The sequence below is a fragment of the Hermetia illucens genome, chromosome 3 (genome assembly GCF_905115235.1).
Source record: "Hermetia illucens chromosome 3, iHerIll2.2.curated.20191125, whole genome shotgun sequence".
Lineage (NCBI taxonomy): Eukaryota > Metazoa > Arthropoda > Insecta > Diptera > Stratiomyidae > Hermetia > Hermetia illucens.
Genome location: NC_051851.1, coordinates 174,782,815 through 174,799,207, shown reverse-complemented (window position 1 = coordinate 174,799,207; position 16,393 = coordinate 174,782,815). Strand labels below are relative to the sequence as shown.

At 42.1% G+C, this 16,393-nt stretch overlaps 1 protein-coding gene across 2 annotated transcripts in view; it reads right to left on the bottom strand.

The window, feature by feature from the left end:
* Positions 1–236: 236 nt before the first annotated feature.
* The window catches only part of LOC119652801 (ras-related protein Rab-30), a 193,940-nt gene continuing 177,783 nt past the window's right edge, over positions 237–16,393 (bottom strand). For both annotated transcript variants that reach the window (XM_038057124.1, XM_038057125.1), the window contains exons 4-5: positions 1,636–1,813; positions 237–1,572 (exon numbers count right to left, since the gene is read on the bottom strand). In XM_038057124.1, the coding sequence (XP_037913052.1) occupies positions 1,099–1,572; positions 1,636–1,806 (645 nt within the window). In that variant the 5' untranslated portion in view covers positions 1,807–1,813 and the 3' untranslated portion in view covers positions 237–1,098. The remainder of the gene's footprint in view (positions 1,573–1,635; positions 1,814–16,393) is intronic.

Here is a 16,393-nt window from a genome sequence, read left to right as displayed (position 1 = left end):
CAGACTTGGCTCCCAGGGACTACTATTTGTTCCCCAAAAGGCTGGCGAGGAAAAGATTTTATTCAAACGATCCTTGTATATCCTGGTACCATCCTATCAAATGTAATTTTATCAAAAGCAATTTATTTCCACAATTTTTAGCGAGGCATTGGAAAGGGGATAATATTCTGAATTTTATTTTAATTGTCATGAAAGTCCCTGGTCTCTTATTTTTTTCCTTTTATTTTTCATTATTTTATTTTTTTTTAATTTGAACTGTTTCCTTTTGCTCCTTTCATTCGCTTCAGTTTAATTGATATGTCTAGGTTCAAAATTCCACTGTTACTGTGAATATGTGGCTCTGATTTTGCAACTAAAAACTCAAAAACGTAATTCTAGTGAAGATTGAAATTTACATATTACATCGAGGCTTTTCGAGGACATTTTAAAATAGGCTGCGGACATTATTAAATATTCGAGATAATTTGTGGAAATACAAATTTTGCATTCAAGTTATTTTAGATACAAGCCTCTGGGGGTATCAATTCGGTCAAAAGAGACTCAAGGCAAATTAGGTCCAGCTCAAAGTTGACACCATTGCGTCTAGCTGGAAGCTGGTAGGCGAAACGAAAATCAAATAACAAGCTGAGAATGTAATTTATCTTGAGATCCTCCAGGGTCGTAGGGAGAAAATCCGGGCCGGAGGGAAACTCATGTGAGCCCCCTTCGAAAAATTGTCCAACCAAGCTAATTTTGTTAAAGACTCTGCTGCCGAGCCTCGTAAGAAAGTTCCAGGTCCCGGAGGGAATTACCTCCTTCCCACCAACCTTTCGATGAGTCTAAGTTTCTCTAATATTGAAGTCGGCCCAGCTTTCATTAGGTTCGATGTAACTATCTAAATTGCGGATAAAAACTTTCAAACTTAAACCTTTGCCTTACATCAAAAACACTCAAATAATCAGAAATATACAATTTCTACAACCTTTCAAAAGTCGTTACCCCGGTACAAAAATGTAGTGGCTTCCTTCGTTCAAAATGTGCAAGGTTCCAAGCCACTACATGGCTCCTCTTTCCCTACTATACAACTTTAAAAAAAAAACCCTCTCCCACTTACTCCTCTTACGTACTATGACTACTTAAACTCGAACAGCAACCGCTTTGACTAAGATAATTCGCTTTAGATCCTAAGCTCGACAGACCAATAGAGTCGGCCGTAGATCTACTATGTTGTGATATAGGTTCCTTGCTTCGGGCCTGCTCAATAAGCTCCGCAGCTATTTCATAAAACAATCTTTCCACATTCTCAGCCTCCTTAGCTGAGGTCTCCAAAAAATACATATCATGTTGCTTGGCGAACTCTTCACCAATTTGTGTAGGAATTTCACGATCATCTCGATCCGTTTTATTGCCAACGAGAATTTTCAGGACTTTTGAGTTCGCGTACTCCTGGATTTCACGTAGCCAGTCGGGAAGGCAATCGAATGTAGGCTGGCAACTGATGTCATAGACTAGAATTAATGCATGCGCGGAACGATAGTAGCTTTGGGTGATGGACCGGAAACGTTCTTGTCCTGCAGTGTCCCAGATTTGGAGCTGGAAAAGTGAAACCACGTTAGGGAAAAGGTGTTTTTTTTTGGGGGGAAATAGAGCTCTTACCTTGATCTTTTCACCCTCCACTTCAACAGTTTTTATCATGAAGTCGACTCCTATGGTTGCTCCTTGACCGGGTGGGAAGAGTCCTTGTGTAAATCGTCGAACCAAACATGTTTTTCCTACGCCGGCGTTTCCGACTAGCACAACTTTGAATAAAAATTTATAGTCCTCCATTTCATTTCTAAAACGAGAGATAATTTGTTTGCCATTAGTAAAAATTGTAAGACCTCAGTTTTGAGGGTTTTGGTGAAAGACTACGTAAACAATGTATTCATGTCGTTGGATGGGCATAGCGGGAAAAACTATCGAGAAAGTAACCATCAGGTAGATTCTAGCAATGCCCACTATAACCAATTAAGTACTGTGGATCTACAGAATTTTAAAGAGCTAGGTAGAAGTGGTCACTCCAAGGGGCCCAAATAGCGCTGCGGTGTGCTGTTTTGATACCACAAACTCCAAAGATCGTGACTGTTGTGGAAAGGACAATTGGAGCTGAATCAAGTCGGCTAAGATCTTCAGAGCCAGCCCGCTGTATTTACGAAGGGTAACAGCTCCACCATCTTACAACTAGAGGTCTCTTTGAGGTCCTTAAAAAATTGTTTGCCGCAGTTGGCTGTCGCAACTTTTACAATGCCAATTGTAGGGTATACTGAGTTAAGCCACATGGTCCGTTAGAGACTAGAGGCCGTGCAAAATGCTATAATCTTGCAAGCGTTTGCGAGCGTCTGGCTCAAGAGCTTTCGTTGTAGCAGGGCCAAGCCTTCCTTCATTTAGCGAAGGTAATGAGCCTTTCTCAGCAGTAGATTTCATTGCTCATAATCGCCAGCGTCACCGACGTTGCCTAGTAAGGGATTGTCAAAAGCAGAGCCCTACTTGGTCACTTCGTCGGCATGCTCATTCACCTCTATGTTCATTTTACCATGACCTTCAAAAAGGTTGACTTAGAGCCCGTCGTCCATACTGTTTCCACGCCTCTCTGCATTGCCTCACCTGCGTAGAGGACGTATTCATTGAGTTCAAGACTCTAATGGCGGCTTGGCAATCGGTGGGAATGACCATGTCATACTTGGGGCTCGAACCATGCCTCAACCATTGGTAGCCCTCCAGTATCGCCAGCACCTTCGCTTAGAATATATTCTGTAGTGTGTCCGCTCCGGATATAATCTTAAAAAAGAATTCCTTTGACAATATACAATATTCACCAATTTTCTTACATTTTAATACGCCTTTAAATTCGGAAAATATTTCTCCTAATTTCCTTTTTCACATTTTTGTCATTGAACATTGATTTTGCATGTAAGCGGGACCGAGACCGAGACCGGTTAACCGACTGACGAGTGAACAGCTGAGCTAGACCGGCAATATTCACTTTTAAAATAACTCTTAGTGTGGGCGGACGTGCTGAAGTGTTGTTGCTGGTGTGTCTTTGTAATTTTGGGAGTGTCGCAATAGTGAATTTACATCAGATATTTGACGAACAGTTCTGGTTGCCAGAGCAATATCGGGTCCGATTTCTAGAAAAAAAATAACCCACGAGTCCGGATAGGTAGAATGCACTTTCCTCATCTTCCACCGGGGGAAATCAAAGCCGATAAGGGGCGCTGCATCAAAGAGAAGAAAAGAGAAAAGCAAAGGAATCAGTCGCGGATTCCATCCCATGGTAATCGGACCTCTATGTGTATTCTCCGGGAAATTCTTTTCGGGCGATTTTCTTTTGTCCGCTCCACGCGCTCGGTCGAGTCGTCATTTTTCTTTTATTTCTATTTTCAGGTTGCGCGTGTGTTGTTTATTTGGTTAGGCTCGCGCGAATCCTCATGTTAGTCTATTTATTTTCAGGATCTGATGCGGACTCACGCACCGATATAGACACGTGGATTTTGTAATAATGACACATGAGGGGTCGAAGCGCTCAAAGAACTCTCCCCCCACATTCCCGACCCTGGCTAGCATAGAGGTGTGCAAGCACGTGTCGACAGAGCGCTTGTATGGAGTTTCAGTATTTGCGGGCGGATCTCCGCGGTCAATTTGGGATAACTCTTCCCTCTAGGGCATCTCCGACAACCAAGGATGCTCGTTTGACCATCGAACTTTTCATATGTTTCATTACAACATGCGTATCCTGGAATATCGTCCAACTTGGCTACATTGTGCATATCCGAAAATACTCCTGCTCCGACTCCACAGACCATTCATGAGGTCAAGAACGACATCTAGGGACTTACCAAAACCAGCATTTCTGAATTGGATATCGGCATTTAAAGTTTCCCCACTTTTGGCCCCATTTCCCGGGTCAAATCAACCAATTTGTGCCATTTTTCCTTTTTGAATGTTTTAATTATTATGAGTTCAGCATAAGCTTCGTGGGAGTGATCCAAGTGTGTGCCTCAGCATAGTCGACATGTGATGCACCTTGGAACACTCATCGTAACGAACGCGAGGTAGATTAACCTGCCAGGATGTGTGGGAAAATCATTTCCACAATCCAGACTACCCTTCGCACATATTGAGCGGGTATCTAAGGAACCATTTCCTACTCTATTAGACTTGGAAAGGACAACGGAGATTAAAAATTACATTGGAGGTGGCGCAGAGATTTATCCTTGCTTAAAGTATCTGGAACGCCCCTTATGATGGCCTGCTGTGCTTCAGAATGTCCCACATGCCTGGTTGAATACGCGGGTGATGTAACCTTACTAATGGTCGCACTTCCGACGATTAGCAAGTAAAGAGAGGTTTCCCCCACTCCTTTGTGTATGAGTCGACGAAATCGCAGTCGAGTCCAACCCGGCGAGGAAATACCTTGGCAATATGATCGATTTAAAGATGAAATTCTTTGAGCAGATTTAAACCACTGCGAACAAAAGTTGCATCCAGAATATTCGCAATTAGCTGGCTGATGGTCAACGTTGATGTCTTGTATCCGATAGGCGTCAGTTACATACCACTGAGCGCTTGGCTTGTTCTTCTCTACGGTTTTGAAGCGTGCGCCGGTTCTCTCAATAAGGCTATTTCCGCAAGTACCAAATGCAGGTTTAATGGCGGGGAACTTTGTGAGTTTATCACACCGTGTTGAAGTCATCCTTCTGACCACTTTGCATGCGCCAACAGAGACATACGTGTATATTTCACAAAAGTGAGGAGGATAAGCAAGCAGGCGCTCATGAAACGTTGGTTGGCATTCTCAGCGCCTGGCAACAATCCTAGAAATGAGGGTAAGAAGAACCGAACAATTTACGAGTAAGATATGAACCTGGACGAGCCTAAGACGCGGTGAAATTGATTTACTAGCTAACCGAGTTACTCAATGCGAATATTTTAGGTTTTATCTACGGCAAATTAGAAAATGATGGTCGCTCAACTATGTTTAAGGAAGAAGGTGATTGGTGATCCCTGTTAACTTTCTTCTTCCGTACAAGGTGAGAGCGCCATCACCAGAAGAGATTCAGTTACTTGAGGACACCTTAATTGAAACTATGTTGTTTGGAGCCGGTTGGTACGATATGGTCAGGTCATTCTTAAGACGAAAACGTTGGAGATGAATAGGAGAGACGGAAGGGTAACTCCTAAATTGAATAAGCTTATCTCGATGTAACGTGTAAACCCGATCCAGGTTAACACGCTAGGAGCAACAAGAAGTGCTTTAGTTGTTATTCTGTCTCCTTGCCTAAATACATTTTACCTCTCTCAAAAAACAAAAAAAAATATAGGAGTTCGAAAAAAAGATCCAAACCTCTTGATCTCCAGTTTAAAGCGGAAAAGTGCTGCAAAATGATATACGCAGGGCCCATTCCTTAAGTAGTGCCGCCAAATTCTCCGTGACAAGACGACATACCACAGCCCATTGCCATATGCTGAGTTGGATGATGGGGTGCTAAGTTATCTAGCACGTTTTTGACAACGTCGACACTGTTTTCTTGAAAGAAGTTAGGTTCCATAACTGCGCCTTCCTCAACTACTACACCAAACTGTAATCCGCGGACTGTGGAGAATTTTCCTAGAATCCCCGTCGTTTAGTATCGAAAATTTAGTTTATTTATAAAGCTATTCAAATGAAGATAGGTAACATGTAGCCAGATGGAATGGCTGGGGCTTTGGTGGGCAGTCGTTTGATATGAAAACATAAATTGATGTCTCATTAAGGGGGTCATCCCGTGTGAAGGCCGTCTTTTTGCCTTTTTTTGAAAAATTATTTTGGAGGACTGGATGAAGATAGAAACGTGATTTTTTCACCATATGTTTATTGATATCTCTAGTATATGTGATAAATTCGTCAACTTGATTTCGTAGTTAATTTTCAGAATAGGTGTTAATTTATGCACCCATCTCCAAAAAAAGGTGTTTTTCTGCTGCCACGCTGGAGGGCGCTGTGTTCATCTGAAGAAAAAAAACTAAACGGCGTTTTAATGTGGACAATATTCTACGGTCCGCAAACTAGGATAATTAGAAAATATTAAAAGGTAAATTTTTGGTGGGCTCTTCAACTTAATTTTTTCGATTTTGGTGTTTTTTTACGGCTTTTTTATGAATAAAAAAAAACGACCCGTCCGATTGCAATTATCCTAGTTTGCGGACCGTAGAAATATGTATTAAAGAAGTCGTGAAAATTTTAAAGAATTTGGTTGGATAGATTTTGAGCTATGGTAGCAGCCGATTTTCAAAATGCAGTTTCGAGAAAAACGCATTTGAAAATTTAAATGTGATTATCAATATTAAAATTTTAATTCAGCATTAATCTGCTACACCTGGTCCATAGAGAGCACCCTCCGTTTCTTCAAAAAAGTCTTGTAAGGCCGATTGTTGCTCTTTGGTTTCAATTCTGGCTCTTTTAGAGAGGTCAGTCGATCGTCGTTCGGGCCGCCAAAATCGCGCTTCATTTAGGCGATCGGCATAAACCTGACATTTGTGACCAACTTGACATCCCATTGTCACTAGGATTTTGAGAATGCCATTGAATCCTTCATTGAAAATAATTACAGCCAGCAAAGTGATTATTTCTACATCCTTGGCCCCAGAATGAGGGTGTTTAGGAGCGATAGTTCAGATCAATGCATTTAACGACTCATTGTTATTCTGGGTCTCTGCTCCTAAACATCTGTTCAAGAGATCATCTCGTGACAAATCTTCGTAGATTGGTTTGATGACTGTTTGAACTTCTTCAGTCAAAGGTGCCTTCTCGTGGTGGAAACTATCCAGTTCTCTTTTAGCTTTGCGCCATTTGCACCAACTGTCCTCGCCTGCTGGACAATTTTGATGCTGCGGATTTTCGCCTGTAGAACATTTATGGAAGAAAGTTGCCCAAATTTCTTGTTTCATTCCTTCTATCGAATTGCGTGTCGACGAATAGCTAGCCCAAAAAATGTAGTGAGGTCGTTAATAACCTTATCAGTAAGTTTTCCAGCCCCTTTTCCACCAATGCCTTTGTGATTCTTCTTTGCATTTCTAAGTCGCGTTCCCATTCTTTTCTTTTCTTCTATGCATTCCTTTTTTACTACTACATATTTTATATTTTATTATCTGCAGAAATTTGCAGAATTACCGGAGAAAACTCCAGCAAAATCCAATATATAATATACAAAACTTTTCGCAATTGGAACATCCATGTTCAAGCTTGCTAAAAGTTTCTTTTCTGATGTTGATGCGAAGTCCTTTTTCTTCTCTGATAAGTATCAATTCCCATGAAATACTCGGTTTTACTGCGAGCATGACGTTGAACGGTAAAGCGATCTCCCTTCGTACGATCCATTTAAAAAAATCACTGAACACACAAACAGCACAATACTTACAACAAAATATAACTGAGTATAGCTTGAAAGACTTTCAGTACTCAATCTAGACTGGATTATCCATTTTATTCCAAACAGCAAATAAGTTTAGACAATTGGTTGGTTTTCCATCTTTTTATATTTATACCTGTGTTTGAATTTATAAGGCTCAGGTAAAAAACTAACAGGTAATAAAAGATTCCATGCTCTTTCTTATCGAGTACTCTAGCCGCGGCTGCAAACTCCTTACTTGTTTAGCACTGTAATTTCTGAACTACTCGGAATATCGGAAAATCCCTTTGCCAACATATTCTCCACTATATATAGATACAATTCATGCAAAAAAAAATCGATTTCTCCAACCCGACACACGGGATGACCCCCTTAAAGTTTTTGACCCATGGAAGATTATCTAAAAATGGTTCTCTTTCGTCTATCAGCTCTGTCTAGTTTTCTATCATAAAAATTTATTAAGTTTGCGTGTTTAATTCCGCCTGTATAGGTGGCCGGCCCAAGATTTTTAATTGGTGTATCATCTATTGTGAGAGTACTATATATCCTGCATTCTACTCCCGAGATTATCTTGGCTTGGCAGTTGAAATAAAATTCCAAATATTTTCGTGGATCATTTTATACATTTAACACAACCCTGAGAGGTTGATTATCGCATATAAGTTACACTGATTGAAGAAAGCACGAAACTGCTCGAAAGCAAAGACACAATCCAAATTCCTGACTGAGAGATAGAAATGTAGCGAAATGTGTTCACGTATACACGTCAAAGCTGGTGTGCCTTTGACTTGATTGACTGTTCCGTCGTTACCTTCTCTTTATAATTCGGCATATGTTATGGATTCATCCAGATAAGACCAATTATAGTTTTAGATTCGAGTTCAGAGCGAAGAAGAATTTTCACATACGAATCAGTGCAGAATTAATAATAATAATAATGATCGTTAGCGCAACAATCTAGTTGAATCAAGGCCTTGAAGTGTGTTAGAGCAATTCATTCAAGACCGTTACGGTACACTACAGGATTACAGCATCCTGTAGGAGGCAACGTGGCCGCGTTGGAGAGAAGAATCCTCCGAAGAATTCCTGGTCTCCTATATGAGGATGGACGGTTCCGTAGCCTACATAAGAACGAAATCTAAGAGCAATACCATGACCGTCAAGTTGTGGATAAAATCCGACTCAATAGGTTGCGGTGGGCGGATCACTTATTCCGTATGGATGAGGATGATCATTCCCGAAAACTCTATAAAAAGAAGATGAGGCAGACCCTGCTTGAGATAGAACGATGGCGTAGACTAGGACGCCAGACAGCTTTTAGGGATATCGAATTGGTAGACATCGGTGCCAAACCGGGGTGTCTGCAGTTCCTTATTATGGCAGGCCTAGACCGGATACGGGTTGTTGCACCGTTGATGATGACGATGTCTTATACGAGACTCAAAAATTGATTTCAACACTGAAAAATTGAATACAAATTAGTAGGTTAGGTAGGTTGAAGAAATATGTAGAAAAGTCGCAGCTTGAAGGACTCAAGTCCTATATATTAGGCTTATCTCATCCCTTGAAATGTCTATTCAGACGGCTTCATGGGTGCGAATATTTAGGAAGCCTATTAAAGGCAAAGACTGTGATTCATAATTGAAAAGAACCTCCTCGATAGATCTTCGTGTAAAGGGTAAGGAGACCCGGCAACTGTATATGACATGCAGGAGCGCCTTGCCTTCACATTGTGCGTAGATAGTCAAGTCTGAAATTCCTATTGTTTAGATGACATGCCTTACACATTTAGTACAAAAGAAAGAATCAATCAATCAATCAATCATTCAACCTTGAATGGGAATAGATTACCGCCGTGTCTTTTTAGAAATAGTAACAGATGGTAGTTTGTTTCGTTTCGGCCCTATGATATAGATTGGGTGATATGATGATCCAGCATACATTTTTTTTTGGGGTAGGGCACACAGTGTTGGACTCCCGGTTTGGTACGTCGTCGAACTACCAACTAAACACCTTCCCATCGTCAGAGAGCTAGCTTGGAACCGTTTGCTACATTACTTCGGGCTAGTCCCCGAACTCTCCTGCCTTGCGGAGCCTTCAAATCAGGGAATTCCTTTCACTCATGGGGGGGGGGGGGGACAGGAGGAAGGGAACTGTCAGTTCAACTAACCCCTTGCTATCCGGCTTCTCCATCGGTCGAGCTCTATCTTCTTAGCAACGAGTAGGACTCGAACGTAATGGACAACACGGCTCCATCTGTCAGTATTCCTCAGCATCTCATCGACAATATCATCTGGAGAGAGATCCTTTGTTATTAAATAAAGCTACTTACGATTCCCATCCAACCTTCCAAAAGAAGAAAAAGTGTGATGGGCGTCGTGCACAACTCGATTGAAAAACACACAATCTGGAGATCGCGCCTTTCCAATCTTGTGCAGGTAAGACTGAAAATCTCCATGCCCACTTAAAAATTGGGTAAGGGAATAATCAGTCTCACCATGCTTCCTATTCATCCACGCACCTAAGTTGCCAATAAACCACACAGTCCATCTGCCTCTAGTTTCATTTTGCCAGGAGGGCTGCCACTCGTCTAGGGTGCGTATCCGTTCTCCACGAGCAACAACCTCCCTCGGCTCATCTCTCTTGCGCTTGTATATGGATTAACGCTCCTTAGCAAGAAGGGCAACGGGGATCACTCCCGCGGACACCATCACGGCCGGTTCAGAGACAGTGCGGTATGCAGACGCAACCCGAAAGCTCTCCGTTTCTGTACTTGCGCGAGACGTTTACGATATCCTTACTTGCCAAGACCGTCAGCGCATACATCTGCGCCGTAAAGCAGAACAGACTGCGTTGAACTCATTAGGAGGTGTTGCGTGGTAGACGTAGTACTCCCAATATTTGTCATTAGCCTACTTAACGCCGAAACTCCAGCTGCAGCCTTGCTCGCTGCTGCTTTGATCTGCTCAAAAAAGTTCATCTTTGAGTCAAGAGTCAGCCCGAGGTACTTTACCGCTGGTTTTCACTCAATTATCGACTTGCCGAACGATATGGGATGCAGGATCGGAATTCCCTTTTTAGTCAGGATGACTACTTCGGTTTTTTCCAGTGCAAGGCTGAAATCATGAGCAGTCATCCATCCGCTTACCCGTTGCATCAATTTGGCGCGTCTGCTTTGCGCCTGTTCGACAGTGGGTCCAGCAACAAGCGCCGCGACATCATCTTCATAGCCGACCAGGCGCGTTGAGTTTAAGTAGACTATCATAGGTAGCGGTCCAGAGGTCCGGCCCTAGGATGGATTTCCCCCGGATAGGCTCGGATAGGCTATTGGGACCATGTTTGACCCTCGCAAAATGGATGCACAACTGATATTTGCACTCATCGTATTTAGTTCCGAAACTACTATAAGAAATCGCCTGTGCCAAGTAGCCAAATTTTGTACTTCTAGTATGAACTTAAGAGGGGTTTCCGGCTAAATTTCTAAAATATGCTAATGTACTATTATTAACTTTATTTGTGCTGATTTCGGAACGGGATGTACTTTGAGACCTAGATTTCGTCTAGATACACCACTGTGATTTTTTTCAGATTTTTCGGTTAGATAGGTTCTGAGAATGAGACCTGTTACACGTTTTGAGGGTCAAATTTTCAACCCTCATTCCCCTATGTTTCACCCCATGTCAAATATAGGATCAATTTCGATAAGTACTTATTGATCCCTTTCATTCGATACCCCACGTGGCTATATTCTGTGAAAAAATTGCACCCCTTTTTTGCATGTATGAGGAGCCTCCCTTAAAGCCAACATAAAATGACGGCACTTGATATATGTGAAGGGATTCACAGACCACAGGTTCTCTCCAAATTTCGTGACAATCGGTCCAGCCATTACCGAATATATCGCGCGTGCCAGATAGGCAGACTTACATCGAATTGAGTCTAATAAAGTTTTGTTTCACACTGATGCGGATAAACTGGGACATATCTGGGATGAAAATTGGGCCAGTGTCCTTTGAAATTGGACGACTAATCTAATTTTGTTAATGACTTTATCATGCCCATCCCTCCCTCCTTGAGACCACTCATACTGGCGTTATGCAACCTAAAATAAATTGGCCGCTAATTCACTCAGAAATGAATTCAGCCAAATCCGAAAGACCCTGAGAAAAATTCCGTGGAAAAATAAACCAATTATAAATTTTACAGGATCCTAGTTGCAGCAACGTAACAATGGAAATAAGCTCGTGCTTCTCCAAAAAATGCTGTCAACTCAAACGCCGGGCTTTAGGTCAACAGTAGAAATACTAATAAGAAGCTGTCTACTATGAAAGAAGCTGACAGTCCCCAAAATGGCGGAGTCCGGTCTGCAGAGTGTCCCCGCCCATTAGCAATCATTGAACAGCGTTAAGGTCCACATGCAGTCATAGTTTGGGGCGGAATTCACCGTGAAACCCCTGTTGCTTCTTGGACCAGACAATATACCTTTGCAAAATGATGGAGGCTGTGGTATTTTCGCTGGCCCAACAGCATTCATTTCAGCCTTCCAGACTGAAAGTTTTAACAGAACTCCGCCCCAGCTTACAGGGCTCAAAAATTATGCAAGACCAATTTCATCACATCCGATGAATGGTCGTCTTACTCATTTGATCTCAATATGATCGACCATAGTGTTTGGCCGATTTTAGAGAAAAGGGTGTGTGCTGAATGCTATAACAGTTTGGATAGATAGAGCAATCAGTGTATCCGGAGTAAAAACGATTATTAGTCTAGAATCTGCGGCCAATCGCCAAAGATTTCAAGTCATGTTTAGATTTATGAATCGTCGCCAAAGGAGGCAATTTCGATACCAATAACATGATGTTTTTTGAAGCCTCTGGTATTATCATTAATTGTTGCTTAATTATTATTTTCATTTAAAAAAGGGTTATAGTCAAATGTTTATCCGAGGTTTTTTGTCACACCCGCCCGGCATAATCTAGGGAACAAAGAGAGTGAGTTGCTCCTTAATTTCAATGATCATGTGGTTTGCGCACAGTAAACATCACAGTCGTTGTGATGTAAGGGATGGTTGAACCTGGATAAGGACGTGCTAGTCTAGGCCAGAATTTAGAAATGAACCCAAAGCATATTTCGCATGAATTTAATTAATTGTGGAATTTAATTATATTATTGAACATTTTTTAAACGAAGGTCCTATTCAGTCTTCCAAGGTGCTGTCATTCTACATTATGTCATTCTAATACATTATAATTGGCTATTCTATGAAACCTTTTTTTTGAATCACCACATTTTTCTCAGCATAAACAGTCAGCATTTAGCAAAGTGTGATTTCAGCTACTTAAAATTTTCCATAAGGAAGTGGTAGGTGTCCACAAAGCCCGCCAAATGGGTATCATCTCTGTCACTCAACAGTGGTCACTAGTCCCCGTTTACGCATGTAAACAATATTTGAATAGGAAATACAACAATACTTCCCACGCGTTCTGAGAACTAACATCATCTCCGCAGACCATCCTAACTAAACTCTATCTCCAAACAAAGGCATCTCAAACCGATACCTAAACGCCATTTGCATACATTACTGGAAGCCTATGCTGCCTCGCCATCCTTGACATTTCTTTTTGGTATTTATTTTGCATGCTTCTGCCTTTGCTTCTCCGTTGTATAATCTCGCATAACTTCCACTTTTGAAGAGTTCGTCACAGTCACCCAATCAAGGTCAATAATAGATTTCCAGTCGGACTGGATTTCTTCTAGCGAGTCGTACCTATGCAACAACAAGGTATGGACAAAGAAAGAGGCCCAACTAGAGTTTCACCTTCACGCCAATACGCTTTAGGTGCCATTACGTGTCTAAGTGAGCCTCTGTTGTGGATTCACCTCAATGGAGAGTGAGTGTGTTACTAGACGCACTGAAAATGGCTAGAAGACGGAAAAACAAGATCACTAAGTCGCAACAGTGGCGCAAGAAATCTGATTATGACTCATACAGATCTAAGATACGAGTAGTGATATTACTTAATCGTTTTCTTTTCTGCTGGAAAAGACGGAAGGAGAAAAACAACGTAACCGAAAACTGACCCCACTGAAAGTTTACGGACTGATTAAAAAATGTTGTGTAAACTCTTTGCTTTGTTATTATTTGAAGTGGTTCAGGTAGTTGAAGACCAGACCGAGAAGTAATAATTCATGTTTTAAAAGCAACATTATGTGTAACATTTGTGGAGTTGAGAAATTGAATTGGTCATTAGGATTGGATTACAATTGACAATGTGGAGGATAGAAGACTCTAGGAGAAAGTGGTTTGAGTACCTCGCCTGGTTCATACCTTCTCTAGTGAGTGCATCTTGTTTACTCCCAAGTGGAGTCTCAAGGTATACCCTGTTCTTTTTGTTGTTGTTTAATAATAATAATAATGGTATCAACGGTTAGGTTAGTATCTAGTATAAAATATACTCCCAAGTGGTACTTTGCACATATAACTTTCCTCACAGAATCTGCGAACAGTGCCTGCATCCCTAGTTTCCCCAGGTGGAAGTTTAGCTTTCATGAGTATGACCACTATGATCTTGAGCCTTTTCTTGGTGATGTTTAAACAAAGCTACGAGTGCGCTTCGGTTCATCTCTCTCCTATGAGCACTGTTCCATTCTTGGTAAGTTCGCCCAGTATAGTCCCCTCAGCCGTTGTTCTCCTTCCTTTTTTATTGTCCTGACCATGGAGCCCTTTCCGATTTCACAAAAGGGTCCTGGTGTATATAGCGAGAATAGTACTATTTTCTTGGCCAGCTCATCCACTGTCTCATTATCTTGTAACCAAATATAGTTCACCTGGTTCGACCTAAGTGATAGTCGCCTGGTTGTCGGTTAAGGACAATATTTTGCCTCCTATATTTTAAAGAAGGCACATCTATTTCCGTCGGAAATATGCTAGTATACCTACCCTTGACTTCGAAATACATTTTCATTAGATCAATGTCCTCTGCGTGTACCAAGTAGTCGGCCATTGGTTTAAACAGTAAGTTAGTGCCATGCTCTTTCAGCCCACTCCGATGCTTCATTTCACTTCAAATTTCTTATCGAAATAAACTTCATTGTCATGTTACCTTTGTACCGTGATTCGGCATACCAACTAGAAAGAAGGCAAATCTTCGTTCGATTTAGGCAGTGCTCTGCTTTACCGATAAACTTTAACATTCTGAAGATTGACCTCCTTACCTGCATCTGTATGTGAAGATGAAGGAGAGTCAATCAAGGAAGGATCTTCGGGGATATCAGTGGGCATGTTCTGATCATAAGCTAGCCCTGAAGCTTGTTTGACTTCCTAACTGTTGTGCTGGAATTGGTTTTCTTAGCTCAGAATACCGAGCGAACCATTTCAAAAATCTTTACGATAAACTGGACACTCGGGATGGCGAGAGAGATCTGTATCGACTTGCTAAAAGCCGTGATGAACGCACACAGGATATCGAACACTTCTGTTGTGTTAATGACAAGAACGGTACTTTGCTTACCAACCGTCGAGCCGCAACGGATAGATGGCGAGAATACTTCGAGCAGATTTCAACTGAAAAATTTGCTCATCCTCCACTTCCACAATCATTGCCGACATTTGGAGCAGTTCCACCAGTCAGCGCAACTGAAGTCGAGGAGGCAATAAAACGAATGAAATCGGGGAAAGCCACAGGACCTGACGACATCACATCTGAGCTCTGGAAAGCGAAGAGCTGGGACCCAACACTGTGGCTCAGTGAATTCTTTAACCGGGTTATTTAGGAAGGAACAACACCATCTGACTGGCAAGAAAGTACCACTGTTCCAATATGGAAAAAGAAAGGTAGCCCAGCAGAATGTTCAAATTACCGTCCGATCCGGTTACTTTCCCATACCATGAAGATTTTTGAACGCATTCTTGACAACCGTATTCGCGAAATCGTTGAAATAACCGTGAATCAAGCCGGATTTGTCAAGAACTGCGGAACTACTGACGCAATACACGCTGCGCGGTTACTCATGGAGAAACACCGTGAGAAGCATCGCCCTCTTTACATTGCCTTTCTGGATCTAGAGAAAGCGTTTGACCGTGTACCACACGAACTCATCTGGTATGCTTTACGACAACACTTCGTGCCAGAAGAACTCGTGCGCTGGGTTCAATTGCTCTACCACGATCCGAAAAGTAAAGTTCGAAGTATGGCGGGTGTATCAAAACCGCTTCGTGTCTCTGTTGGAGTTCATCAAGGAAGTGCCCTCTCACCACTCCTCTTTGTCCTTGTTATGGACACCGTCACACTGGATATCCAACGTCCAGTGCCCTACACACTGCTTTATGCAGATGATGTTTTCCTAGCATCTGATAGCAAAAATGATCTCGAGCAACTTGTCAAAAAATGGAATGATCGTCTCATGCAACACGGTCTCAGATTGAATTTAAACAAAACTGAATTTTTGACAACCGATCCCCATGAAACAGGCACAATCACTGTCAGCGGCAGTGATATGCCCAGAACTGAGCGATTTAAATACCTCGGGTCAACGCTATCAGCCAACGGAGAGCTGCGTTATGAAATTGCTCCACGCATTAACGCAACCTGGATGAAGTGGCGTTCCACAACTGGTGTCCTTTGTGATCGACGTATCAACGAACGTCTCAAATCTAAAATTTACCGCAATGTCGTCTGTCCAGTCGCTCTCTATGGTTCTGAGTGTTGGCTGACCATAAAAGACAATGAACGGCGTCTTGCGGTAATGGAGACGAAGATGTTACGTTGGACTAGTGGCGTCACACGTTTAGATCACATCCGAAATGACGATATCCGCGATCGTTATGGGGTTGCACCGATCGTGGAAAAGTTGCGAGAGAGGCGTCTTCGATGGTATGGTCACGGAATTCATGCAAACGAGAATTCACTTGCAAAGATTGGTCTGAACATCGAAGTCGATGGTAAACGACCAAAAGGCAGACCTAAGCAACGGTGGCTTGATACGCT